Here is a 27,524-nt window from a genome sequence, read left to right as displayed (position 1 = left end):
GATTTTAAAGAAGTGATTCATGGAGATTGGAACTAGCCACTAGTTAAAACTTAAAGTGATTATGCTTTGTACAGATGAGACGTAAGCATAATAATAGTGCAGTTTATCAATTCGAAGTTGAATGCTGCTTCAAGAGATGATTTGAAGGCGTTATAAGTATGCTCACGATTCTAAATGATTCTTTTTTCAACACCTTCCTCCTCTTTACTATTATCTGTTTACTGTTATGAATCTGTCACCACTGGAATGCAGTACATGTTCAATGTCGGTGTTATGAGAACACAGCAGGTCTGTGGTTTGTTCTCATCAGGGAAACTGACAACACCACCATACTCATATATATCTGAAAAGGTCACTTGTTTCATTTCTTCACCAGTCTGTCCGGTGGGTGTCTGTGTCTGAAATGGGATACTTTGCAAACAAAGCCGCCAAGGCTAGTTATGTAATACTGCTGACTGGATGAAGCAGCTGAGAGTAAGGAATTTGTCGATATATTATCGGGAAGTGGAGGAAGGAAGTGTTGTGTGGCATGATCTCCTTGACAAAATTGGGTATTGTGTAGTTAAGGAGTATTTGATTTGAGAAGAATTGACAATGTTTGTGTACATACTTAGCTGTTGATGGGTTGGGTTAGGATCAATTTGGAGTTTGCCATGGTTGGATACTGTTTAGTGTTTGAATACAATGTCCTGGTTCCACTGTGCCCTCCAACATGTGTATATTTCGCCATCTGCTATGGTGTGACATAGCTGGGTTATATAAAAATATTTTTTATTTTTAAAAAATCCTTCCTCTTGGAACTTCAGTGAAAGTCATATAGTCTGATATAAGAAACACTATAAGAAGATGGGATATCAAAGGGGACAAGATTGGTTCAACTTGTCTTTAGACTGTCCAATAGTCTTGGGTTCAGATTTCAGTTCCCACTTATCATGTAGCAACCATGTCCTAGTAGGTTGCACCATAATTGTGAGGGGGTGATGGGTAGCACAGTGGTTAAAGCATTAGCTTGTCATGCCAAAGACCTGCATCCTCACATGCTGTAGTGTGTGAAGCCCGTTTCTAACCTTGATATTGCTGGAATATTGCTAAAAGCAGCATTAAACAATTCTGTGTCACTTCTCAGAAAGGTGACATGCCACTTTAACTGGACTGCAAAGAGCTCTGCCCACTCTCAAGCGAATGACTGAAAAACGTGAACAATGTAAAGTTTATAATTTTGACCAAGTTCATATTATATATCATAACCCATACATTATAGACACATCAAAGATGAAACAGGTATTAGCAAGAAAAGAAACTTGTATACGTGCTACTAGAAATGAATAATTTCATGCATTTCAAATCCAGTCCTCATCAGTTACTGGGCATCTGCTTTGAAGAGTGTGAAACTGATGTGAAATGTAGACAGTTGTAGCCTGATGTCGACTGCGGGTTCACCACTAGGGACGATTCACACCACGCTCCCCTCAAGCATGTAACAAACTGTCTGCCTTCCATCTTCAGTGGCTTACTTAATCCACTATAGAAATTAATTTTCATGCACAAACACTGGGAAGATTTGCCAGCTGAATTGATGCTGACTCGCATTGTTAACTGGAACTTCTGGAAATGGGTTTTATGAAAATGTTTGACAGATATTGACAAGAGTGACATTAAGATACAGATGAGCCTTCTTGTGTGATTTGAATAAAACCAAAATTTTAAATCCTGGCATTTATGTCCCGCTTCAGGTAGGGGACTCATCCAGTATATTTAAATAATGGACTAATTCTATCTGCTTTTAGCAATATTCCAGGAATATCATGAGGACAGAAGAAATGATCTTAGCACATTTGTGCATGTGGGGATTCAAACATGGGTCTTTGGTATGGTAATGGAACCTCTAGGCTACCCGACCGCCCCATATGTATATGTATAGGTTGATAAGGTTTCATTGTACATCATGGTGCAGCCATTGTGCTGATCAGTAAAAGATGGACCTGGGAATTGGATGGTCAATATGGACGACCCAGAGAGGAAGGTCATCCTCTATGGTCAGTCGCTGAACATGTTGTCAGTCTTCCCAGCTAAGGTGTGAGGCAGTGGGATGAGGTGGGTTTGAAAATGGCAGACCAGCACAATATGTTAATGGAACTTCCTCATCAGCCTCAGCAACTAGGCCTTTCACATTTCTGAAAAACTTTTTTTTGTTGTTAACACTATCTGACATTAATTTCGGAATCATTTGCCTAAGATTTTAATGGGATTGCACTAAGCTCTTTTTCTGACCTTGTGGTAGTCTACTGATGTGCTTTTGCTTTTCGCATATTGAACTGAAGCCATCAATCCAGCTCTGCTGACATAATGTTGAACCCAGGAGAAAGGATTGTATCATTAAAATGTAAGAGGCTTGACTTATTGAGTAATTTGCAAGGGGCTGTGACACAGATCAAACTTAAATTGGAAAGTTTTCCGTGCCACTATGACTGCGAGTAAATTATCCTGCCATCCTTCATAGGAGCTTGTGTTTTGAAAAAGCGGCTTTTAAAGAAATGAATCTTTTGAGTTTACAGCTTGGGTGATTTAAGTCTCAGCTTCACAAAATTGATGTTGCTTGTTTTGTCCATAGATTAAGGGGTTTTTGGTTGCATGTTTTGTCAACACCTTGTCGAGTATTGACAAGTCTGGCGCTAGCTGGATGCATTGTAGAAAAATAAGTAGACATTTGGTGTAATGCCAGTAAAACCAGGCCCTTAAATCTTAGTCATGGTCTTTGTGATTGTGGTAGCAATTAACAGTATCTTAGTTAGGTGTAGCACATTGCTAATATGAGCATCGTCTTCTTCCTCTACACTACACACTACTCTTCAACACTTGGGCATAGATTTCTGATGTTCTTTGCAATAGTTTTAGTAGTGGGAGCGCTGTTACCAAAGCACCATGATCACTTTGTAAAAAAACAGTCTTAGCAGTAACTTACACGTCTACAAGTCTACATCAGTATCATGGACAGAATTGGCATTGATATATGTTGTGAAGATAATAAATAAACCAATACTGTAGGACAATAACTTGAACATTGTTTACATTGTGTTACTATATACACTACTTACATGTTGAAGAGCATTCAAGCTTATAATGTAAACCCTGCATACATCCCAATAGAAGAATAAGACTATTCAACGAAAAGACAAGACAGACAGATTGACAGTAACTTTTACCTGTAAGGAAATTGTTTTGGATGGATCACTGTGCTTGAGGAAAATACATTGAATAAAAACATAAAATATGAAATTACTAAAAACAATTACTAAACAAGTTAAGTGAACAAGATGACAACTGGACAATCAACATTTGTGTAAAATGCAAGATGCTGATGTACAAAGAATGTTCGAACTCATTTAGCCTTGGTGATTGGTGGCACTGTGTAACAGCGACCAGGTTGTAATTTCATAATTTCTGTCAGATCCAAGGTTCTATAGCAGGAATAATTGTCCTCAGGAAATAAATAGTCTGGTCACCCAATTGAAAATAGGTCATTACCATCCCTGGTCAACCAATGGAAACTATGTTTCTCAACAGGTGGTAGCCATACAAATGCTTGGTGTTCAATGCAACCTACTTGCACTGGTCTAAGGGCTAATGTGATCTATATGCTTCCTATTAATAAGCGTTTGGGTGTGGCTTTTCTAAACACTTAGAGTATGGTGGATGGTTTAATTGCCACCAATATTTGTCCTGGACAAATTTATGGTTAATGTTAAAAGGGAGGCTTCCTTTCATTGTGTTACAGTGTTGTCGCCTTTTTTTTAATTCTTTTTTTTTCTTCACGAATTCATTTACCTAGAACTAGTCTTAATGGATTGTCAGATAGTATTGGACTCAGTGTTGGTGATCATTGTAGCTTACTTTATGGTTTGCTGCTAATAATGTAAAACATTATATAAAATTCAAGTTAGTGGCAATATTGTTGAGTGTCAAGTTAAGCAGATAAACTTGAAAATCATTCAGAATTCAAATTTTGTTTTAAAAATGTGTGTTATTGTCAGAGCATGTTTGAATGCTGATTTAGTTGCAAGTTAACAATGTAGTGCACATTCATATTTACATCTTTACATGTTAAGAAACCTCAGGTTATTGTCTTGGGATGTGGACTAAAGTAAGGACAAACCACAGCTGGAGCTGATGTTTGATAGTCTTGAAGACAGACGTGACAGGTGAAGTAAACTCTCAGGTCTCTTGTCTTGTCATGAAGCTGTATCATTAACCAGAAAAATAAGCCATACTTCACAGGGATGGGTCCTCCTTGACAACGGCCAGGTATGTAGGGCTGATGAGTTTTCTCCATGGCCTACTTAGATGGAATGTCAAGGTAGGGGAGACGCTGGAAGGCAGTCTGGCTTCACCTTCAGCCATTTACCATCATACCTTTGGACTACGGATTATTACCTGCATTGGAACAAATGAGATCAGATTCACATTTTTAATGGATAGATCTCATGTCTTCTCTTTGAAGATGGCTGTTTGAGCAGATTTTGAAATTTTTCCATGTGATTTTTGATGGTTTGTGAATATGAATTAAGAAAGGAGAACTTTTGAAGTAGTGGTGCCCAGAAACCTCTATCATCTTGTTCTGCCCATATCACTTCGTCCTTGGAGATTGTCATCTGTAGTCACAGCTGTTGAACAAGCTTGATTGCATTGCCAACGTAATTGACAACATTTTCTTTGACTAAAGATCCGCCACAGGGCACATCCGTGGATACACAGACTTGAGATAATATCTGCAGACGTGACTTGCAGTTCTTCTTGTTCTTCAAAGATTGAGTTGATTTTATTTTGTTTCCTTCTAAAACCTGTTCTTCCTGTGACCATACATGCTGGATGTCATCACGGTTGTACAGGTGAGGGTGTAGGTAAATAAACCCATCCTATGGTGAATACTTCTCCATGCATAATGAAGTGAGAGGTGTATAATTCAAGGATAAAAGTGCTCGGTTGGAGGTTTAGTCGACAAATACATCAAAATGTTCACAATGGAGACGGCACACACAGGGCCACAGCAAACCCTCACCATGAATATGTCTGGGAAAGTTGGGTAAGATCAAAACCATTAGCTTAGTGAAAAACAGTAGTCATATGTGATGAATTAACTATGTTTTTATTGTCATATCATGTTAGTACTTACTGTGCTATAAACTGCATGATTTGACAAAACAGAATTCAGTGATGAATTTCTGTACAAATCATCATGACTTTATGAATGACATTAAAAATCAAGTCCTTTTCAAAAATCAATATCTGTATTAGATATCCAGACTCCAGGCCCTTTATGTGTGTACCAGCTGTTAGTTTAACTGTCCGCTATGTGTAGTAGCTCTGCTCGCATTCCACGACTGGACATTATCTTCATATTACACTCCATAGTGACATTCCATAGATAGCTGAGGTCAGAGGTCACATGTTTCCTTGTAATAGTATGTAATGATACAGATTTGTGTTATAGATATAAACATCTGTCGCTTGGTGAGATGGATATTTGGAAAACAATTCAAGAAATTACAGATGGTATGTGTTCAGGAATATTTGATGTGAGAATTGGATTGCAGCAGGTTGTGGTTTAGAGAGGAGGAAGGGTGCAGGAACTTCTCAAATATCGACTAAAACATTGCTGGTTGTGTCACTTTCTGTTCTAGTCCCCAGTTCCTCAAAGATGTGGTTATCATAATTAAATTCCAGTGGCCGTAGTATTTAGTATTCACCAACTGTTTCATTGTCCCACAACAATTTTCTTGTAGTTGTAAGTGCACATGATTTAATGCTTGTCGTAAGTGCACATGATTTAATGCTTGTCGTAAGTGCACATGATTTAATGCTTGTCGTAAGTGCATTCATTGGTTGGGAGTCACTTCTATTGTTGATGTGTAGCTCATCACTGTTATGTATAAGAGGTCATGTCTAGTACACACAAAATGTTCAATACATTCCAGGCATCAAGCTGTCACTGCATTTTATTGTCAAATTGTAATCTTTTGGCCCATTAGTTTTTCTATAATAGCAAAATGATTATTGACAAAACATTTTGAAAATTGATCTTAACTAGGGTCAATTCAACAAAAATAATTTCACATCATTTTGGGATCAACATTTGAAATCTGATGTGTGTTCTTGACCCTGATCCCCAGACTGTTGGAAGTAAAGATTTTTTGGTTGATGATAATTTCCTCAGTGGGTGTGCTGGATGATGAAGATGAAGGTGATGTAACACAGTGGAGGCCATTGACATGATAGCAAGAAAGAAGAAAGAGAGAACAAACAAGGGTGGGCATATGATAATGGTTGTGAGAGGAGGTGGGAAAGGACGAAGATAGAGGGGGATTTAACCAGGCAGGGTTAGTGCTAATTGGGACAGGGTGGCGTGACTGTGATGTAACAGTCCACTCCATTGTGTGTTCATTGATGAAGGTAGGGAGACTGCAGAGGCTGGTCGCTTGTGTGGGAGAGGAATGTAGAACTGTTGTTCACTGGCTTGCTGATAGCAGCCTTAGTGGATAAAGTTCAGGGATACCTACAGGACGGGCCTTTTGTTGGAGGTGAGTAAGAGGTTTATATCCAAAATTGGACCTTTGTTCTGTGGGATGCAGGTATGGATTGGGTTTGTTTGTCTGAAGGATGGATTTTCAGTGCTAACTGTTTGATGTTTGTAGCATGCAAACAGGATTAGGATTAATTGTGTGGTGATAGAAACTGTGACCATAGTTGTGATATGGTTGTTTGATAGTTGTGAACTTGATCATTGTTGTAAGTTCATTGTGGGGAATTCATGGGTGAAAATTGTGTATAAATCATACACATATATTTGATTCCGAGGATGCTTTAGTGATCTTGGTAGATAGTGTGAGTTTCAGCATATGTTCATTTTAGGAGGACATTTCCCCTTCAATAAATGGACAATTCCCATAAATACCTCAATGACACTGGCAGATGAGACATTGGTAGCATTTAATGTGAATCAAAAGTTGGTTTGATTTCTTACCTCTGTGGTAATAGAGCTCACACAATTCTTATAGGTGGCAAAATTGGATCTGAAGCACATTATAGGTTTATTGAACATTTTGTGTGTATAGATGGATGGTCATGGGAGGGGGGAATTTTCAGTTGTCCAACACAAGTGTTGGAGACACATAACCCCATTCACTGATATACCAAAACTTGGACATGGCTTCCTTATCACAATGGCATGACCCTCTAGCCCAGTGACCAGCAGGTCCTGCTGATGAGAGGGCACATACAGCTACAACTGACCACTGCCCATGATCTAGTACACATGCAGATAACCCACATTTGACTATTGTTCACTGTCCTACTGGAATCCACTTGATTTTTAAGAAATAGTGCGGACAACTTGCGGCTGTAGCTAATTGGATGGTGTTTGATATTGAAGCTGAGTCTGGGTAAGGTAAGATGACTGTGAGTGCCATTAACCTAGATCCAACAGGAGTTGGTACTGGCTGTCACATAGTCTGTCTCACAGTCCATAAACCACATTGTTTTCCCTACTGCCTTACCCAAGGCCCCAAATGAAGGAAGTCTAGATATCTGTAGCATTAGTGTAGTCGTCACATGTTGGTCTTTAGGTCTTCCGATGGAGGTGACAGGGATGAGACGTACAGATAGAACTTGAAGAGACTCTGCTTCCTTGTTGGTATCAGAGTTCTCATTTTGAACCAGATTTGTCAGCACTAACTGTTCTGGAGGTACACTGTAAATGCCAGCACAATACATTGTCATCTGGCAGTCTGACTTCTGATGGGCTAAATTTACAGAATCTGTTAGATCATTACACTACAAAAAATGCAGGCTTATTTCAAAGTATTATTAAAGCAGCCCTTTATGAGTGAGGCATATTATTTACATATGTACTAACGTCTGCAAACACATGATGAATTGTCGAATCTCAGAAAAGAATACCTGTGAAGTTTTTCATTCAGGAACAGTGGTGAAATTTATCATGGGAAGCACTCCCTGCTGCCCCAGAATATCCCAGTTTGTAGACTGAGTGCTTGTGTTGAGAAGATTAGCTGGTCACCTGTGAACCCATCCTAATGGTCAAGCCTGAACAATAATGGCCGGTACCTGACACAGACAGACACACCAACTATAGCCCTCCATTGTCAGACTGACAGGTCAAAATACATTGACAAGGACAGAAACTGTTGTACACATTGAGCAGTTCTGATTGATATTCAAAGGAGTCTTGTGGGATGTTACTGAATTTGACTGTATTAGTCTGTCTTTGATTTGGATTTAGTTTTGCATATGTGGAACCAATTGTCAGATACGCTGAACTTTTGGATGAAGTGAGTATTAGTAAATATATTTCAGTGATCATAAGCGTGACTTGATTTCTTTGTTGTCTTGTAAACATTTTATTTGACATTTTCTTAGCAAAATAAAAATGATTTCACTGAGAATATGCAATGGCTGCTAGCTACTGTTATGGAAATCACTGAGCAGATTGAGGTTAATAGCTTGCATATGAGGTGATGTTGATGAGAGAGATTGTTTATTGTCCGGGTCATGAGCTGGTCAGCAGAGCTTGACCTGTTGCTTGCCCTTATTGACCGCTGACCTTAATGTGATTGGACATCCTAAGTAGGTGATATCAGCAACAGCTTGCTACCTTGATTAATATATAGTTGTTGATAGCTTTGTTGATATAATCAGCATTACTGATTTATTGCGATCAAGGAAAGGTCATGACTGTGATTGACATTGACACAAATAGCAATAATACTTTACAGTAAAATTTTTCTCCATGACAGTTTTATGAAAATGAAAAAATAATCAACAAAAATCTCTGCATACTGTGGTTAATACAAGTTTGGATACGAAATTGACAATTTGTAATTCACACAGCTGTCAGTTGTTTCTTGGCGAGAATTCTACTTGAAATTATTGCTCGTTTGTAATGAAGTCCTTATTAGACAGACACTGACCGAGTTCACTGATTTGATGCAGGCATGGTTCTGGCTGTATAAAGTGGCCAGGAAATAATCCTGTCTGCCCAAGATCCCCAGCAGGATTGAGGAGCCAGAATATAGGTGTCTGTTGTGAAAGGAGTTATCCTTCGGGGAGCTCCAGGCTCCAGTATGTCATTATACCACCACTGTTATTGCTTCTACAACCTGCCTTGGTAATGCTGGAATATGGCTAAAAGCGGCTTAAAGCTAACTAAGTCACTGTCTCCACTACCACACCTGCTACTACCACCATTACTACCACAACCAGTTGCTTCAAGGCTGTTTTGATGCACCCTAATATCTACCAATGGTTTCTGTGACAGCAAACAGTATGAAAGCTTATGCAATCCATCTGTTTGCATGACATTTCCTCCATGAGCAGATAATCTTGTGATCAACAAACCAGACTTGGCTTTAATCCATTTGGACCTGGTCAGTGACACTGGCCATTGTCATTCTGTGCCTGACTGCATGATGTCAGAATGGCCTTAATCAGTGATAAGTGCAAGCTTAATAGGATGAGATTATGATGTATGGGATGAGGATTACAATTTACATTGGCAGCATTGGAAATGTCTGAGAGGGGGCTCAGCGATTGTGTCTGCAGTCTCACAGACTGAGTGACATTAGAAGGGTCATAATACCTTTGGTTAGAAAGGTTGTTGCCAAAATATTGTTCTGTTCTGCTGCCAATTACAACCAAGAAAGTTTTGAAATACTTTGATGTGTTCGGGAGTGTGTGTCCTGTCCTTCCTCTGGCTTTTCCAGATTTGTAGTTACTTTCCGAAAATCACCTTTAATGGCATCTTGTCTGTGCCTCTTGTCCTTTTACTGTGACATCTGATGTTCTTGATATCAGCTACCAGCCTTGTGAGATCTTGTGTCATAAGGCTGGTGGGGTAGCCTTGTGGTTGAAGCGTTTGCTTGTCACGCCAAAAAATCCATGCATGGTTTATATGTGAACACCACTTCTCTTGTCACTGGCCAGATATTGCAGGAATATTGCTAAAAGAGGTGTAAAACTAAACTCACTCATACCCACACTTGTGTGATTATGATCATCAGTCCGCCATACCATACAGGTTAGTTACCAAGTGGGGCAGTAGGGGTATCCTACTGGTTGCTTGTCACAACAAATACCAGAGTTTGATTGCCAATATGGGTACATTGTGTGTTCTGTTCTGGTGTCACCAACGATACCATTTCTGGAATATTGTATTTGTGTGTAGATTAAGTCCACAGTGTGTGCTTGGCCTAGCTGTGTACAAGCTCTGATATGGCATGAACATGAAGTGCCGGCAATAGGTTTCTGCTCAAGACAATTAGTTCTGATGATTTCTGGGCTGTTGTTGGTGACTCAGTGATCACCCACGCAATGAGTGATGCAACGAGATATTTCAGCAATTTGATGCAGTTTACAAGGTAACCACCGAACTAGGAGTCGTGCTTACTTTTAAACCCACATCATCTGCCAAAGTGTACACACCAAAGGGATTACCTCACTGATAAATTATAAATAGCCATGACATGTTTCTACATTGATCCAGACATTCGAGACCCATTTCCAGGAGAATTGACCCAGATATGTACCTGTGTAGCCACGTAATGGCCAGTCTTAAATCAACAGGTGATTGTCCCCAGAAAGTCCCTAGCATGGGTTATGTCATGTCACTGTCAGCTACTTATATCATGAGAAAATCAAACAATTGTTGCTGACCCCAACAGGTTGTTTACAGAACAAGATTAGTCTAGATAGCAACTAAGCAGGCAACGACTTAGAAGGGACATAGGTGATCTGAGCTGTGTGTGAGAGCTCGTTCACAGCAAGTGTGTGTTGGTGACATTTCTGCAAATTGTGGAGCTGTTGGGAGGATAGTTATTACAGTAGATCTACTGAGTATCTGTTTGAAAACATACCAATATGGACGACATGAATGATGATAACCCTGATGGTGCGCTTATGTCAAGGTAATTTACAGTACTTTACTGTGTCTCACAGCATTTGACTTAGCGGTGAAATCATTCTCTTGCCATTGCTACCCTGGGGTGACTGAAAACTAGGTACAGCTGAGAGTTAGATCAGAAGATTTTTTTAATTCTTGTGAACAGCAGGTCAGAAACCTGTGAACTTGGCTTTGTTCAGTTTTCATCAAATGTTTTAGACCTGTGTAAACAGGATCCCTCCCAAAGTACTTCCCCACATCCAATATCTCAGACTGAATACCTATCCTGAAGTGCTAAGAGAAGCAGCTTAGTTTCAAATATTCAAACTACTTTTGCCAGTTCCTAACAGGTGCACAACTGAAGCTTTCTTATCAACTGGACTTTGCTCCTGTCCAGCTTACAAACCATAGGTACTCCCCCAGTATAGTAGCTGTAATAGATCCAAACATAAACATTAGGATTAATAAACTGAAACTAGGAGTTTGAACAGATTCATGTTTTTTTTGCAGTTTCACTATATTGAAAACAGATTTAATTTCTTTTCATACTACCTATTTATCCCCTCCCAGTGCTGCTGGGTGGGATCTTAAACTGTGTTAAAATGAAGCTTTTAATGTTTTGTAATGCATGAATGTTCCCAGTGTGACATAAGTGCATAGTTCACCCTACGTGTGTTATTACACTGACGCACATGCTTTGTGACCTTTCAACCCTTCCATCAAAACAGGGCGGAGGTTTTAGGTTGGCTGCTAGTGAGGCAGGCGTGCTGATGATTTGGTTGATCAGGCGAACAGTGTGGGTGGAACAAACATGTGAAACTCTCAAACAGAGTTGTGCACTTAGGATCTACAGTTGGAAAGGGAAAGATGGAGACTGATGTTGACTGGTCACTGGTCATCAGTGTACAACACTGTCCACTACCGGTCACCTAAATAGTATCAGTGTACAACACCATCCATTACCATCACCTAAATAGTAAGTGTACAACACCATCCACTACCATCACCTAAATAGTATCAGTGTACAACACCATCCATTACCATCACCTAAATAGTAAGTGTACAACACCATCCACTACCATCACCTAAATAGGATCAGTGTACAACACCATCCACTACCGGTCACCTAAATAGTATCAGTGTACAACACCATCCATTACCATCACCTAAATAGTATCAGTGTACAACACCATCCACTACCATCACCTAAATAGTATCAGTGTACAACACCATCCACTACCATCACCTAAATAGTAAGTGTACAACACCATCCACTACCATCACCTAAATAGTATCAGTGTACAACACCATCCATTACCATCACCTAAACAGTATCAGTGTACAACACCATCCATTACCATCACCTAAATAGTATCAGTGTACAACACCATCCACTACCATCACCTAAATAGTATCAGTGTACAAACCATCCACTACCATCACCTAAATAGTAAGTGTACAACACCATCCACTAGCGGTCACCTAAATAGTATCAGTGTACAACACCACCCACTACCAGCACCTAAATAGTATCAATGTACAATACTGTCCACAACCATCACCTAAATAGTATCAGTGTACACAAGCTATAATACATACATTTACACTACGCAACAGGGAGACAGAAATTGTTTTTGCATTCATTATGTCTGGATCATGACTTTCTGTTTTGCAGAATGCCTTTTGGAAATGTTCATGATTTTTTAAATGGTTAGACTGAAAAAATATTGTTGAAAAACCAAATAAGCTTCATCTTGCTCTTGAGGTGAAGACAAACTGTCTAATCATTTAAACAAATCTGCCAGCACACTGAAATTAAATTTGCAGAATTAATTCTGTGAATGGGAAGCATTGGATGAAATCCAGGATGATGGCCAATTCTTTTCACCTTAGTTCATTTATTCAGTTGGAACATTCCATGAAAATAAAAACACTGTTTTTCACAGAAAAGACTGTCATAGGTGTCTTAGATAGGGCTGCAACAAATACACAATGTCGTGAATATAATATGTATCACGAATATTAGTTAACGAATGCGATTAATCGTTCATTACTACAGTATTATAGTTCAGCGATTGCAGCACAATCTGGAACCTCCATTTCTTATGACCCTCAAATTTGGTATGTAATAGTTATTGTCGACAACATCCAGTAACATCATATATGTTACTATGAGGCTAGTACATATTCCATTACTGCATATCTCACTTTACACAGGTCTAAAACATTTGATGACAATGGTTCAAGTGAAACATGCACCCTTTTAAAAAAAGTGGGAAATATTCATAAACATTCAATTCAGGTGACCACGAATGACATATTCATGAAGGGCTACAGTTCGATTCACCAAATGTGTGATCGTAGCAGCCTTAGTCTTAGAATGGGTTCGAACTATTACAAGCAGGTGTAAACATTCAAGCATGTAGGTGCCATTATGTGTAATAGTACACCCCATTGTTGTAAACATGCTAAACATGTATTTCTTTGGTTTTCCTTTACTGCTGATTTAATACCAACTGTAGGATAAAGTTAGAAACAGCAGTATCAACTTGAAAATCACAACTGAGAATCCACTCAAGTTTATTTGAAGTCTTTATTAGCGGACTAACAGTTTGTTTACCTGAAAGATTAAAGAAAGTTGTTTTTGTTATTAAAGTAATCCTGGTGTGTAATCCACTGATTCTGATTTGAGGATGAAGATGATAAGCCTGATGCAGAAGCACCTCTCAAAGCCTGTTTGTTCTAACTTGGAAGGAAGAGGAATTTATATTGACTCCATGTCTGGTTCAAGCATGTCTTTAATCTTGTTGCATACACACACAAGTAGTTTCTGTCTGTTCTTAAGGAGCACTTTAACCTGCCTGGGCATTTCCCAGGTCAGTTTGACCAGCGGAGAATGCATGGGTAACACTGGCACATTATTACTATTATGCTGCAGGGAGAGGGCATTTTAATTATATATATATTTCCCAAAGGAAATTTAAACTTAAATGACCTTAAACTGAGGTGTGTATAGCCAGAATCTGTTGGCGTAAGGTTGATCATATTGTTGTTGGGTTATGATGAAAATGGTTTGTACACTTTAATGTTGAAAGATTTGTAGTGGTAACATGGCTTAGATAAGATTTGTATCACCACGGAGATGATGGCCAGATTACTTCTGAATTCTTCTGTGTATCACTGGTGTGAATCCCTGTGGGGAAGGCCATGCAGGTGGCAACGGTCATCATGGGCCATAGCAAGTTGTCCTGCCTCTGATTGCTGCTGATCAACAGCTATGTTTATGATGCCATGTTGTGTCCTGTAGTGGTACCCTTATGGTAGTAACTTGTGTTAAAAAAATAAATCTGATAGAAGTTAATGTAGTCCTTTGTAGACAAGTACTTGTACAATCATTTTGATCTGCATTCTAGAAGTTTGGCAGTCAGAAATGAAGCTTACAGCTTCATGGAAACTGACAAACTTCATATTGCAAGGAGTCGTATGCCAGATTTCTTCAGCATAACATTTTCATAGTGTGAAACATTGCTGATGTGACCTTATGCCTCACTCAGGGTTCTGTGGATCAGTGACCTGTGACAGCCTCTGTTGTATCAGCTGTGCCCTGTATGGTTATGACATAAGTGCTAATTTGCTCGAACATGCCAGGGACATTGATCTACGCTGACATGTATCATACCGGAGACTCTCATCATGGTCGGAGGAAGACATTGAACAGGAGGAACATGGCCCATTTTCAGCTCTTGATGGTGTGTTTATATCGACCCAGTTCATATACTCCTTATGTCAGATGTACAGTCTAGAACGTATCAAAAAGTGTTTATGTACTGTCCCCCTTGATTGAAATGTTAACGAGGCTGTAATAAATTATGTGTTTAATATACCCATAGATTAAAACATTGTTTAGATTTTAGAATGATAATTTCTACTGCTGTTTTGTTTGTTTTTTTAGCTTTACTCATTTGTAAAGTAGCGAAGGATCACTTGTTGAAAACCCTGATGCAACAGAGATTATTTTATGAGATTATTTTATCGGAGAAACCTTGACAGTTGTGTCACAGAGCCTTGCTTAATCACTGTTGATGCAACAATGGTATTATAATAGTACTGTGAGGTGTCCTCCCACTAGTCATACGGGTTAAAACAACATATGGTATGGCTGACTGCACCAACAACTACCTTGGTAAGAAAATGGAATGACCCAAGAAACAAGTACAGCTTCACATCAGTGAACTTTAATGATCTGTTGTCAGGAAGTATTAACAAATTGTAACCACTAGACACTAGCTGTAAATGTTTTTATTTTATTAGATGTCTTATCTTTGCACTTACAGTGCTCTTAGCATAGACACCTAAAGCACTAGACGCTTGAAGTCTTATTATAGCTTGTATAAATTTACAGTTGGCCACGGTCAGTTGGGCAGAGGTAGTCATCAACATCCAGCATCCAGAGTGGCCTACCTCAAGTTGGTCCCTTAATCGGACACATCTGTTTTCTTTTTCATGATACACTCGCTTTCTTCCCCGGATGGCCGCAACAAAATCAATTCAGGACATCTTGGCAGAAACTAGCCAGATCCACTTGACCACATTAGGTTGACCATGGACTAGCTTTAACTAATACAGTGATTCAGTGTGCCAGGGTCATAAGTATCTGTCATACTTTGTCATGGGTAAACTATTCACTTTCTGAACTCATGTCATTATGTCACTCTGCTTTGAAAGGTGAATACAATAAATGTAACATCATGTGGCCTCAGCCGACTCCATAAACCATCCACACTGAAAATTGTCTGGTACCCAAACAAATAAATCAGCATCAGGTCTCAGATACTCAAGTGTGGAGAGTTGTCATAAGTAGTCGCAGGCCACAAAATCACAGGTCATTTTGAATAATTTGAGCCAATAAATCAGATGGTGTAGTGTTTCCTAATCCAAGATAAGGTTGCAGTTGCTAGTATACTGTGAGAGAAATCTCCGCTGCCAGCATTGTAACATATACCTGGGCTAGGATGAGCTGGGCTCAAAATAGACTCCAACGCTGGGGAATTTAGCTGAGTTGTTGCAGTTTTATATCGGAGATGAATTGATCGGTAGTCGCAATGGGGGAACGAGGTGTTCTCATCTTGTTGGTTTTACCTGGAGCTGCCTGACTTTCAAGACACGATGTATGTCAGGATGTGAGTACGTCCATTGTTTTAGATTGTGTTGTAATGGTTGTCTGGCTAGACGAGGGTAGGGTTGGACTGGGATTTCAGGTGATCGAGGTCTCCTGGTATTTAGTTGCCGGTATTGTCTGGCTAGACTGGTTGATGTTGGTTATTTTATCGAAATTATCTTCCATTTTACCAGGCTGTCAGTTTGTTATATCACATATGCTTTTACCATGCTGTTTATTTTTGTAACTCTACATGTTAATTTCCTTCACAAGTTTCCTTGCAAGTCTTAGACTTGTGATTTTATTCATATGATCCTTCATGATCCTATGAAACATGCCACCAGTACCGACATGGCAAGACGTTTGTATGCTGCGTTTTGTTATGGAAGTTTAGTTTTGATCTTTTGTTAATCTTATGTTTGCTTAAATTATCCTCTGTACGTTTGACAGCAACATGGATGAAAATTCACATTACCTTGTTTATGTTCCTCATGAGTAACCAGTAATCTTCCCACACATGTACCCAATGATCATCTAATGTTTTTGTTGTCTGTTTGCAGGTGCGAGGTGTGTAAGATGAACATCCCACACCGCATCCTGACCCCGGATGACCCGGGCAAGTCCATGGTCAAGTCCTTGGAGAGTGACAGCAGTGGGGAGTGTTATGTCACGCCGCAGTCTTCCTTTGCTGATGTAAGTACAACATTGCTCACATTTTTAGATGCAAGTTGCCAGCTCATAACTGGGGATGTTTTTCAGGAAGCAGAGGGGGAGACATTTTTTTTTTCAGTTTTAGTCTGAAATGTGTGTTTTGTGAAATGCAGGTGTATTACAAGTCTGTGTCATCTTTTGGATATTTTTAACAAGTGCCTAGATTAGCAAGTGCCTAGATTACTGTCACCCTTGTCTCAAGTAGGACAATACAGAACAACTGAAACTCTGAATTCATACATTCCTTCTGTTGTAAGAAATAGAAATGATTTACACAGCCTTGCAGATGTACGACTATCTACTTCCCAGCAAACCCAATCTGATCAACAACAAAAAGTACATTCAGTTTTTATTGTGGGCATTCCTAATGCCCATCTAATTACTTTCACCAAGCTTTCTGAGATATACTGATTCATAATGTAGATATGATCAGGCTTGTCCACACAGTACATGTATCTATGGAGAAGCGCTTACATTGACAATTGTCAACAGGCCTCACCTGTAATTTAATGTTTAGTCATGGGGAAATAATGTGTTTACTATTTCATCCTATGCTTCAAAAACTGTTCCATTGTTGTTGATTGCTGGCAGTGTTTGAGTTGATGGCCTGGGAATGCCTGTGGATGGACCTGCATATGTGATTGTGTAGACAAGATGCATTGACCCAGTAAGAAGAGTACAAGTTGTCCTTTGTGCATGCTATAATGTAGTCATCAGGTGCTGGTACGTGTTCGCAGTATGTTATGGGGTATTTCTGCAAATGTGACTTACTTCGTGACGAGTCAGTGTACATGCATACCTGGTACATAATTCGGTTTGTGTACCTGGGCCAGGTGTCAAGATCTGGCTTTGTGCTGCAAACACCAAGCACTGTAAGATATACTGATTCATAATTAAGAAAGGTGATTGGATGAGTACCTTTGACCCCACATTTAATTATTGTGTGTCGTCTCCATTTTTTTGTTCTGAAACATTAGGTTCACTTCCCATTGGTAATTATTTGTTGTCTGTTTTGGGTATTCACCCTTAGTGCTTTTTGAAAAGAGGCCTATATCCTTTAGCATGGTTCATTAGGATTTGTGCTGTGCCTAATGATTGTGCCTCAGAAGGTGTAGTCTCTTAACATTTGATTAATTTGCTTGAGTATGTGTGCATTATTTATAGATATTCATATATCATCTTCCATTATATATTCTCAGGGAAATTAAATCGCTTGTGTGAAAAATATATGTGAACTATCAATACTACGGTAATGAGGAAGACACTTCAGTTTTTGTATTTGATGAGTTACAATGACAGTTGTTCAGATGTGCAGTAAAGTTTGTTGCAATGATATTTCACTGCATGGACTTTCAACATTAGCTACTTGTCTTCAGCAGTGTGTGGCCTCAGCTTAATTTTCATAAACTGCATGCAATTTTTATTATAATGACTTGGATGCTCAGGTAAAGGTGTTGTACAGTTGATGTTTGTTCCATTTTGTACTGCTACCTGGATCAGGTATCTCTGCTTTCTCTGAGTATCAAGTGCACCAAACCTTATGTATAATTTCTGGGGAGAACACCACTACTGATGTGTAAGTTGATCGATGGTGATCAATGATTGATCACATACCCTTCCTGTGAAGCAACAAGTATGCTCTAAGTGTAATCATTTCGGTAGTAAATCAAGCTTTTATATTTTCGACACCATCATAACAGTACTGGGGAGAACATTCTTGACAGTTATTATCCATAGCGACCCATCCTTGGGTGGAGGTGAGAAAGTAACCTAATGTTAATGCATTCTGGGTGATCAATTGTCATTGCACTGTTAATGGATCTATAAATAGGACTGTGGTGATTGTGTTGAGAGGACGGTGTATTTCAGAGGGTTTAGTGAAGGGAATCGCGTGCAACGAAACAACAGCTCAGTGCAGAATGTCATGTTCAACCCATGCAGCACTGACATTGAATTGTCCAAAAAGGTCAGCCTAGTTTATTCTGGTCAATCATACCAAAAAACCTTTTAATTTGTTCCCAGGCATTGAAAAATACCTGTAGTTGACAGGGGCCCTGTTGGGTAAGGGTAGACAAGGACCAATCAACTGAGAAAGTGCATAAAGGTGAACAGGTTTCAATATCATCATCCCATTGAACTTGTGGAATTATTTCTTTTATGATGTTTAATGCCAATCTCTTCCTGAGCAGAATTTAGGATTGCAAGGACGGAATTTTGTATTGCTTGCCCTGACAATATAACCTTCCAGTGATTTGATAGGCACACACGATTGTCTCGATATTGATAGTATGGTTGTGTTCAATAATGGTTGTCATGTGCGTGGTGTCTCTATTTATGGTATATCATGATCGGTCAGGTATAACTGAAGTATGGACTGTCCACAAGGACAGTGATTGCTTATTGAAAGTATTGTCACTGATCGGCTTAATCATCCTGCTCCGGACACATGGGTACCTGGTCAGTTGGTCAGATACTTCTTGTGGGATGGTCATTTTTGGAACTGTGATAAATCCTCTCCTTTGCCTGAGGGTAAGTAAATCAACTCAAAATATGTATAATCTTCAAATGACATTATACTGTTTGAATTTCAAAGCGTTGATAGAGGCTTGCTGGTAGTATCTGGTATGTGGGGACAACCTTCTTGGTCTAGTTGAGCATCTACCCAAACAGAGCAAGGTTAATTGCGTCAACCATTGGCAAACATCAGTTTCAAAAGATATTCTTCTTCTGTAGACAATTTATAACTAAGTGTACCTTTGAGCAGAAGAATTCTAGTACTCATTGATACTGATAATTTTCATAAAAAATTCATTTGATGTGGTCCCCAAACAGCACTACTTTTTCCTATATTGGTTTGCATGATAAAATGCTTTTAAAGTTACACAGCTTTGGCTTTGTGCAGATGTTGAGAAAAGGCCACCTGCACTTCCTATCATTGTTGACAGCAGACATAACATTGACATGAAGTCATAATATTTTCCTGTCTACATGCCAGGTGTTCAGTACTGTCTAACACTCAGTCATTTCTAGTTTTGTCAGTGTCAGCGATAAAATATAGAAAATATTGTTCTTCTCATCATATGAATTTTTACTTTCTAAAGTATGATGATTATGCTCATGTTCACCAACCAATTTGGTTTACTATGAAACACAACTGAACATAGTAAAATTCTAAAGGTATCGTGTCATTTTCATTTTTGACAGTTTATGTGTGTGTTGATGGTATTTTCACTATCCTGGTGATATTTCAGTGAGATGTATTTCAAGATTTAACTGTTGCATCTGCTGTACATGAGGATATTTTGAGACCTACAGTCCCAGAACAACAACTCTAAACAAACATACCTTTGGCCAGATATTTAGACCATGATTGATGTTGCTAGGAGCTCTCCTCACAAAACATCTTTTTATCCCATCATAAAAACTTCATAGAACCACGACAGGTTTACAGAGTGCCAGCAATTGCTTGAAAGCATTTCCTACCCATCATGCAGATAGTATTTCAAACTGCGAGACTATTAGTGGGATTCACATCAGCCGATTTGATAATACTGGTGGAATGGTACAGCTCTGCTTCACGTGTTTTGGGCCAGGCAGCTGGCATTCAGACAAGTATTAGAACCAACCATCTTTACCCATCACCAAACATCTAAGAATCTTCATCCTAGCGAGGAGGTGTTAGATGAATCTCCACTGTTCATTGCTACTCTGTATAATATGCTGTACTGACATAGTTGGCCAGAAGTGTTCATAGATGTGTAAAAGCAGCACTCATGAGGACAGAGGTAAATACTTTTAATTATTACTGAATGAGTTCAGCTTTTTCATAATAATGATTTGGATGTGAAATAATGCCATTCGTGTTTCTTGACAAGGTTGAAGGGTTTTTTTTAATGATGCTTTAATTCAATGCTATAATTCAGAACACCATGTGGTTATAATGTGACATGTGCTTGCTTGTCACCTGTGAGATTATTTTCCTGCTCCAGTTGTTGCTTTGGTTCTGTGGCTGCATCCAGAGCCTTCTTCATTGTTGATGCTATCACAGCCTCTGCTATACCTGTTTGTCAGATGTTAATTCTGGAAGACAAGTTCACAGCTCTGCTGTTATGTGTTCAGCAGGCCTGTTGTTAACTATCTGCTATGCCAGAAACGCAACCCTCCTCTCATAAATCATCAACAATAAGAGGTGTGAAGGACTCTCTTCTAGCACTGGCAGAGGGAAATACTGTTCTTCACTTGGCATGTTATGTCCTGGCATTAACTGTGAAGTGTTCTCCAGAAGATGGGGAACAGAATGAGATTTCTGCCCACGCAGTGATCATTGTTTTTGTCTTACGACCTGCTTTCCTTGCCACATATATGATGGGGATATGTTACACTGTGAGCCATACTTCCATTGTATCACAGCATGGATGTCTATGACAGATGGACAAGTTACTGACAGCATGACCTACAGAAAATGTCACAGCTCAAACATTCATTTTGTCCATCTAGTTATCACTGTGTGGTCAGTGTGACCGTCTTAGAGTACATGTACTGGTATGTCACTGCTCCTGGGGCTTGTGTAATCATTACTTCGTCCATTCATTGATTTGCACTATATGCCTCTTGCATCCGTACATCACAAGCTACTATGAAGTTATTGAAGACAATGGGATTTTTCAGGGCATATTTGTAATGGAGATAACGATGGGATAATGAATGGCTATTCAAAACTTTTGCAATATTGAAGAAAATAAGTTACAGTAGACTGTTTGTTGTGGAGGAGTAATTGATCTGGCCCTGAGGTATAGAATGTACTTTGAAGTCACAAATGGAATATTTCACAACTCTTACAGTCTTTATTGAATATACTTGAATACACAGGCAATTATAACAGGCAAAGAGAATACGCTGAACTCACTGGCAGCATGGGGTTAACTTGGTATGAAGGTCATCAAGGTGCAGGATACACCACAACAAGTGAACCCAAATTTTGTATCAGAGTGCAGACATAATATCATAGGTAACCTGTTACCTATCAAGTCGCAGGGTGCAACATGGTAAGAGAGGAAATTTGAGGCAAAAATCTCAGTACACTGCAAGCCACATCGATGTGATGGGTTACATCCAAAATTCGACGTAAAAGATTTTCCATGTGCAAGATGAGTGGTGATAGATTGACCGGGTGTTCACAGGATGATCCTGTTTATAAAGCTGCTGTTTCTATGAAGGATATAGGGTGTGATGCTGGCCTAGAGTGCAGGTAAGAGGAAACATACGGATCTGATGTGGAGTGCATCTTTCGTCACTATCATGACTACAGGATATGGGAGCCGGTGTGTTATATAACACAGTTGTGGGGCATCGGGATGCAGATGCACCAGAAGCAGCAGCAGCAGCCGCCTGTGTGTTACAGATCTGTCGACAGGCTCTAGTGGCATTTGGGATGCTGCTTGTAAGTAGGTTCAACAAACCTGGCTGTATATATTCGCTTTTAATACTATTATCATATATTCCAGGAGCATTTAATGCTGCTCTTGTTCCATAAGGGAATACTTCATCTCTCTGCACAAGTCTATAAGCATCTTCAGTTATGACCGAGTCAAGTTTGACATATGTTTGTATTTTTCCCTCATTCTAAATGTTGTGGCAAGAAGTGGGGTAAGAAGTGGGGCGTGTCAACATCGGTTGTTGCAGATTGAATGCCCAGTGTCCACTAATTCATTTATTCTAGAAAACTTTGATAAATTTCTTCAAACAAAATTTTGGTTGAGTTTGGAGAATCTCATGATGACAATAATATTACAGATATAGGGAATTGATGCAGATGCAGATCTTCTGATTGTGTCTGAAGCTAATACCCTTGAACCATTCCAAACTAGATTACTGATCCTCATGCATCCTTTGTAGTCGGAAATGATGTAGGCATCCAGACATACAATATGCATGTTAACCCTTGAAGCACAACTCGAAATGTGTATTAGCGTAGTGTTCATTTCAGCCATTAAGACATTATCTGCAACAACAGAAGTAATTTGGAATGGCATTTGAAAGTAAATTGCTAATGTTCTAAGAGTGGATAGCATCTCTTGCAAATGCTAATCCTTTCAACTATTTGAACAAGACGTGGATGTGGAATTTGTTTACATCCATTTTGGAGTACCAGTAAACTCACGTTTTGAGAAAGCCTCAAGCGTCTTATTCATTGATCAGAAGCTTGTAGTGTCAAATATCCTCTTTTTTGTATCAGTAATCATACATTTGTGAACGTCTGTTTAATAACTGCTTATGGGCTTTGTGAACATACTTGTCAACAATTTTAGTTGTTAGGTTACAAGAACCTCATAATAATATGACCCATCCAATGCCATGGATCAGACACAGATCCTGATATACATGTACCATTAACCCATTTCAATCTCTATTTCAATATAAATACCAGTATGAAAACAATGATTTCTACATGGCTGTTTTTTAATGTAAATATACAGTCAAGAGGTGCCGATACTTCTGTCATAGAGTTGTTTGTAATGCTGATGTTTGTTGGTTCAGATGAGTACACTGAATTAGTGCTTTGGTCATGTTTATCAGTCAAGTTTATCATTTATGTCACACTCGTTGCTAAGTGCCAGATCAACACCTGATTAGAATGAAATCTGCGCAGCATGTAAGTTGATGGTGTTGAGAGTTAGTACCCAACCAACTTGAAACTGGCTGTCGTGTGGATAGTGGTAATCACTGTACTTCTATACGACCCAGGTGCACTAGTCGTCGTGGTTGACCTGCCATGTACTTGTTGCAGCCAACTGTCCTAGTTCTGGAGTTGCTGAACAGGGTTGATGATTATTGTTACTTTGATCAATGGCGAACCTCCCAGAGCATATGTGTGATGCAAATAAGTCTGGTTCTGATCACAGTTTGGATTATGTTGGAAGTGGGAAACTTGAAAGCATGTTCTGTGTAAGTAATGTCTTATTACTGTTATTTATTACTGTAGTAAGTAGGTCACAACAGAATAGTTGATTGCTCACAGGAATGTTGTTATTGCTGTCGTCTGTGTTGACAGAACATTTGATTGTACAATATTTTACTATGTCACAGGCGCCAAAGAATAATTGCTATTCTCACTGATGAGTGAAAATTGCCTCAAAAGTTTCACCATGAGGATTTTTCAGATTGTGCAAACACTTGAATGAAGAAGCATTGCATTATTGGTGTCTTCACTGTCTTTGTATACTCTTGGCTTAGTGGTTAACATGTCTGCTTGTCACGCTGAACACCCCTGTGCTATTCCTCACATGGGCACAGTGTATGAAGCCCATTTCTGGTATCCTCCCCTGTCATCTTATTGCTGGAATACTGCTAAAAGCAACATTAAACTAAACTCACATGTTGTTTACTCTTGATGTGTAGTGATAGTTCTCACCATCATTATAAACATGGGATCAACCCAGTGTCAGCTCCATTTTTGATGCTGTAACATTCAAAGGGGAATAGGTACTCCAGGTGGTTTTTTCAAGAAAATATGAAACTGTGATTTACTTGTTACATATTCAATACCTAGTGATATGCATGTATGTTATTCAGTATTATTTCTCACCATGGTCTGGCTCTAACGAAAAAATCTATCAAACTTGAAATAGATTAAGAAATGGAACTTGAAACAGATAAATGCCAAAGGTCATTGACTGATTTCCTGAGGTGAATAAGATTTCAGCCCAACTGTCTTAACACATCTTCCTTTGTAGTTGTCTGGAGGCATTTGCTGTCTATTGTTACAGTGATGGGCCAGTCCTGTAGATGAATGGCTGGTCTTGGCTAACAGTCCAGCTATAGGATTGATTTACAGTGATGTCACATGCCAAAACCTGTTAATTAGACTATTGATTTCCTCATAACACTTGGCCTGCTTCGACTGACAGATTTACTGGAATGTTTGTATCTTACATATGTCTGGAGGATTGTTTGTATTGAATAGCGCAACATGTTTTACTGACCTTTGTCTACAATAGGTAGGTTAAGCAGACTGAGAAAGATTTTGTTCAAAGGTAAATAGCTGATTACAAGTTATTACCATTCATATATGATTGTATTAATTGCATAAAGATAAATTTGTTTTAATCTTCGATATGAAAGATTCCATGTCTATGATTCTTATCTTGTAGAAGACTTCACAGCAGGACATTATCAATGAAGTGAAATAAGTTTTGCTAGGCATGGCCAGCTTTTCAATTTTGGCAGTAATGTCTCAACCCTTTGAACTAAATTGCTATATATATCAGCTATGTTTGTGTAATTGCCTACCACTGACAAGCGAGAAAAGTGTTATAAAAAATGTAATATTCATTTACAGTCACAGCAGTTTTCTCTCTGAACCTGTTGCTACAAATGCGTAGCAAATGTATTTGCCTAAACTAATTTCTTTTACCTTGATAAACTAGATGGGAAGTTGTGATGCATTTCTTAACTGAATGAGTCAAGACAGGATTATTTCCTCCCTTTTAATGGCAAAAAGTTTATGTTTTTGTTTACATGGAATGACAAACAAACTAGTTTTTCTGGAAGTTTTTGTGATTAGATTATGGAAAAATATAATTTACCATCTGAGAAAAACATTGCTTTTGAAAGAATATTTGATGTGATGCAATGTGGCAAAAGTCAAGTCCTGCCACTTTCTGACCTCCAGCTTTAATGGGTTTAATTAAATATCATGACATTGTGACAGTCGTGGAGGCTACTTGCCAGAATTGCCTGTCTGAAGAATAGCCAGGCAGAGGATTCAATCCTGAGGATTAGTAATTGGAGATCGATAAAGTATTGATCCAGATCATGGCATTGTGGACCTCGTTTATTGATATTCCATTGACTTTCGGTGGGCAACAAGAACATTGTACCTGGTGAATGTCAGCTGTCTGGACCGACTGACCAAACACTAGGCACACACTCCAGGAGTATTGCCTCTTGCCTCGATTACATCTTGACATTGCAAATCTCAAGGTCAAATAATACCGAAACTACCTAGAAATTTGAAAGCTCATGGCTGTTTGGTTGACACTTGTGGTTAAAGCAAGAATATTCTGATATGCTTGATACATGTTGACCATATTTATAGATAGAGAATCAGGCTGCATGCTTATGTAGATATTATGTGGCTGACAACTATGGCTGACTTTAGTGATGGGCTGCATCTATGTTCCAGCTTCTTTTACATAGAATTCAAGGTTTATGTATGAAGCATACATTTCTCATCTAATTACATTAGTAAAACAGAAATGGTGGTTAGTCTATGCTATTTGAAGTTACTAATGTATAAGTTAATACCAGCATGGGTGAATGTTTCTGCCCATCAAAAGTCTCTTTTACCGCTGAAGTACTAGCAGGTCTTGGCTTACAGACTACTTGGGTAACTGGAGTGATTTGAATAACTGTCCTGTCTGATCTGATGAATTGGAATGCCTTAAAGTTGTTTACCAAATCTGTTAAAAAATAAAATAGGCACATCAGTATGGGTATATCGTTGCTGATATGGGTGCTATCAAATCACCATTTAAGCAGTGTTTTCTCATCATGGAAAGTGCTTAACATAGAAGTTATTTGGACAACAAGCCCCAGTGGCACTTGTTGGTGGTCGTAGACTGTTCACATTTATATCCTTTACTGTCTGTTGTTTTGGTGCCCCAAGGCAGGAATAAGCTGGCCTTCTATTATCAACAATAACAGTAGGGGTGGTCTTCAGCTACTTGGCAAATTTACTTGAAAAAACTGTGTAAGACAATGAAAGCAATATAGTATATGTATATGGGCCTTATTCTCTATTTAAGTGTAATGGTAAATTTAGTCGGTCATAGAGACCCTGAAACAAACATGCTGAGTGTAGCCCATGCAAATCTAGAATGTGTTTTCCAAGTCTCTTGGCTCCTTTCTGGTGTATTTTATTTTGATTTGAAACCTTTTTTTTCTCTGTAGAATGTGTCCGTTTCAGATACTACTTCTTTGTCTGGGTAAATTTCTCCGTTTCAAAACCATGTTGTGAGTTGATATCACTCTGTTTTATGAAATTATGACTGACCATCAAATATGAACTGAGCAGACTGAAAAATTCTCGGCTTTCTGTCTGTTCTTTATTAAAATTGGATTTTGAAATAATATTGCCCAACAACTGCAGCATGCTAAAGGTGATGAACTATTGAATTTGGCAGAGAGTTGTGAAGGCAGTCAGTACTGCGTATATTTATGAGTTGGTCTATAGTCTGCTAGGTTAGGCCTGTTAAGATAATATTGCCATGCAGCAAGAGCTGTCAATTTGTTGACTCTTTCATGAAGATGGTTGGAGAATCCTGGTACTGTTTCCATTGAAAACAGGTTGCCCTTTCTAACTGCTACATCCCCATGGAAAGATGAGGTGTTTATAACTGCTACATGCCTATGGAAAGATGAGGCGGAGAAGCTCCATCATATCAGGGCTAATATACTGGCCAGGGATGCGTGGGCCTGGGATCTAGCATCAAGTTTCCTGCTATTTTGGGCAGGCAGGTAGAGAATGGGCTAGAACAGAGGTTGGGCATCTTGTAAATTAAGCTGGGTGCCATGCAATGTGTTTCTGTGACGCCATATGCGGACAAATGGGTAGTGAAAAAGGGAGGATCTTACGATGTTACAAAAATAGGAAAATATGTTGGGGATTTAAAGGGTATGCAGTTGTTAGAGCGACTGGCTCAGACT

General features: G+C 39.0%; 1 protein-coding gene across 5 annotated transcripts in view; it reads left to right on the top strand.

Moving 5' to 3' along the window:
- LOC137273736 (ras-specific guanine nucleotide-releasing factor RalGPS1-like) overlaps nt 1-27,524 on the top strand; it is an 84,221-nt gene that overhangs the window by 41,404 nt on the left and 15,293 nt on the right. For 4 of the 5 annotated variants that reach the window (XM_067806547.1, XM_067806545.1, XM_067806546.1 and 1 more), the window contains exon 3: nt 16,667-16,799. In XM_067806547.1, coding sequence (XP_067662648.1) covers nt 16,683-16,799 — 117 coding nt within the window. In that variant the 5' untranslated portion in view covers nt 16,667-16,682. Of the gene's footprint in view, nt 1-6,547; nt 6,576-16,666; nt 16,800-27,524 lie in introns of those variants that run through there. The other variant, XM_067806549.1, reaches the window with a different exon arrangement.

Source organism: Haliotis asinina, chromosome 2, assembly GCF_037392515.1.
Source record: "Haliotis asinina isolate JCU_RB_2024 chromosome 2, JCU_Hal_asi_v2, whole genome shotgun sequence".
NCBI lineage: Eukaryota > Metazoa > Mollusca > Gastropoda > Lepetellida > Haliotidae > Haliotis > Haliotis asinina.
This window is presented reverse-complemented; position numbering and strand designations above follow the sequence as displayed.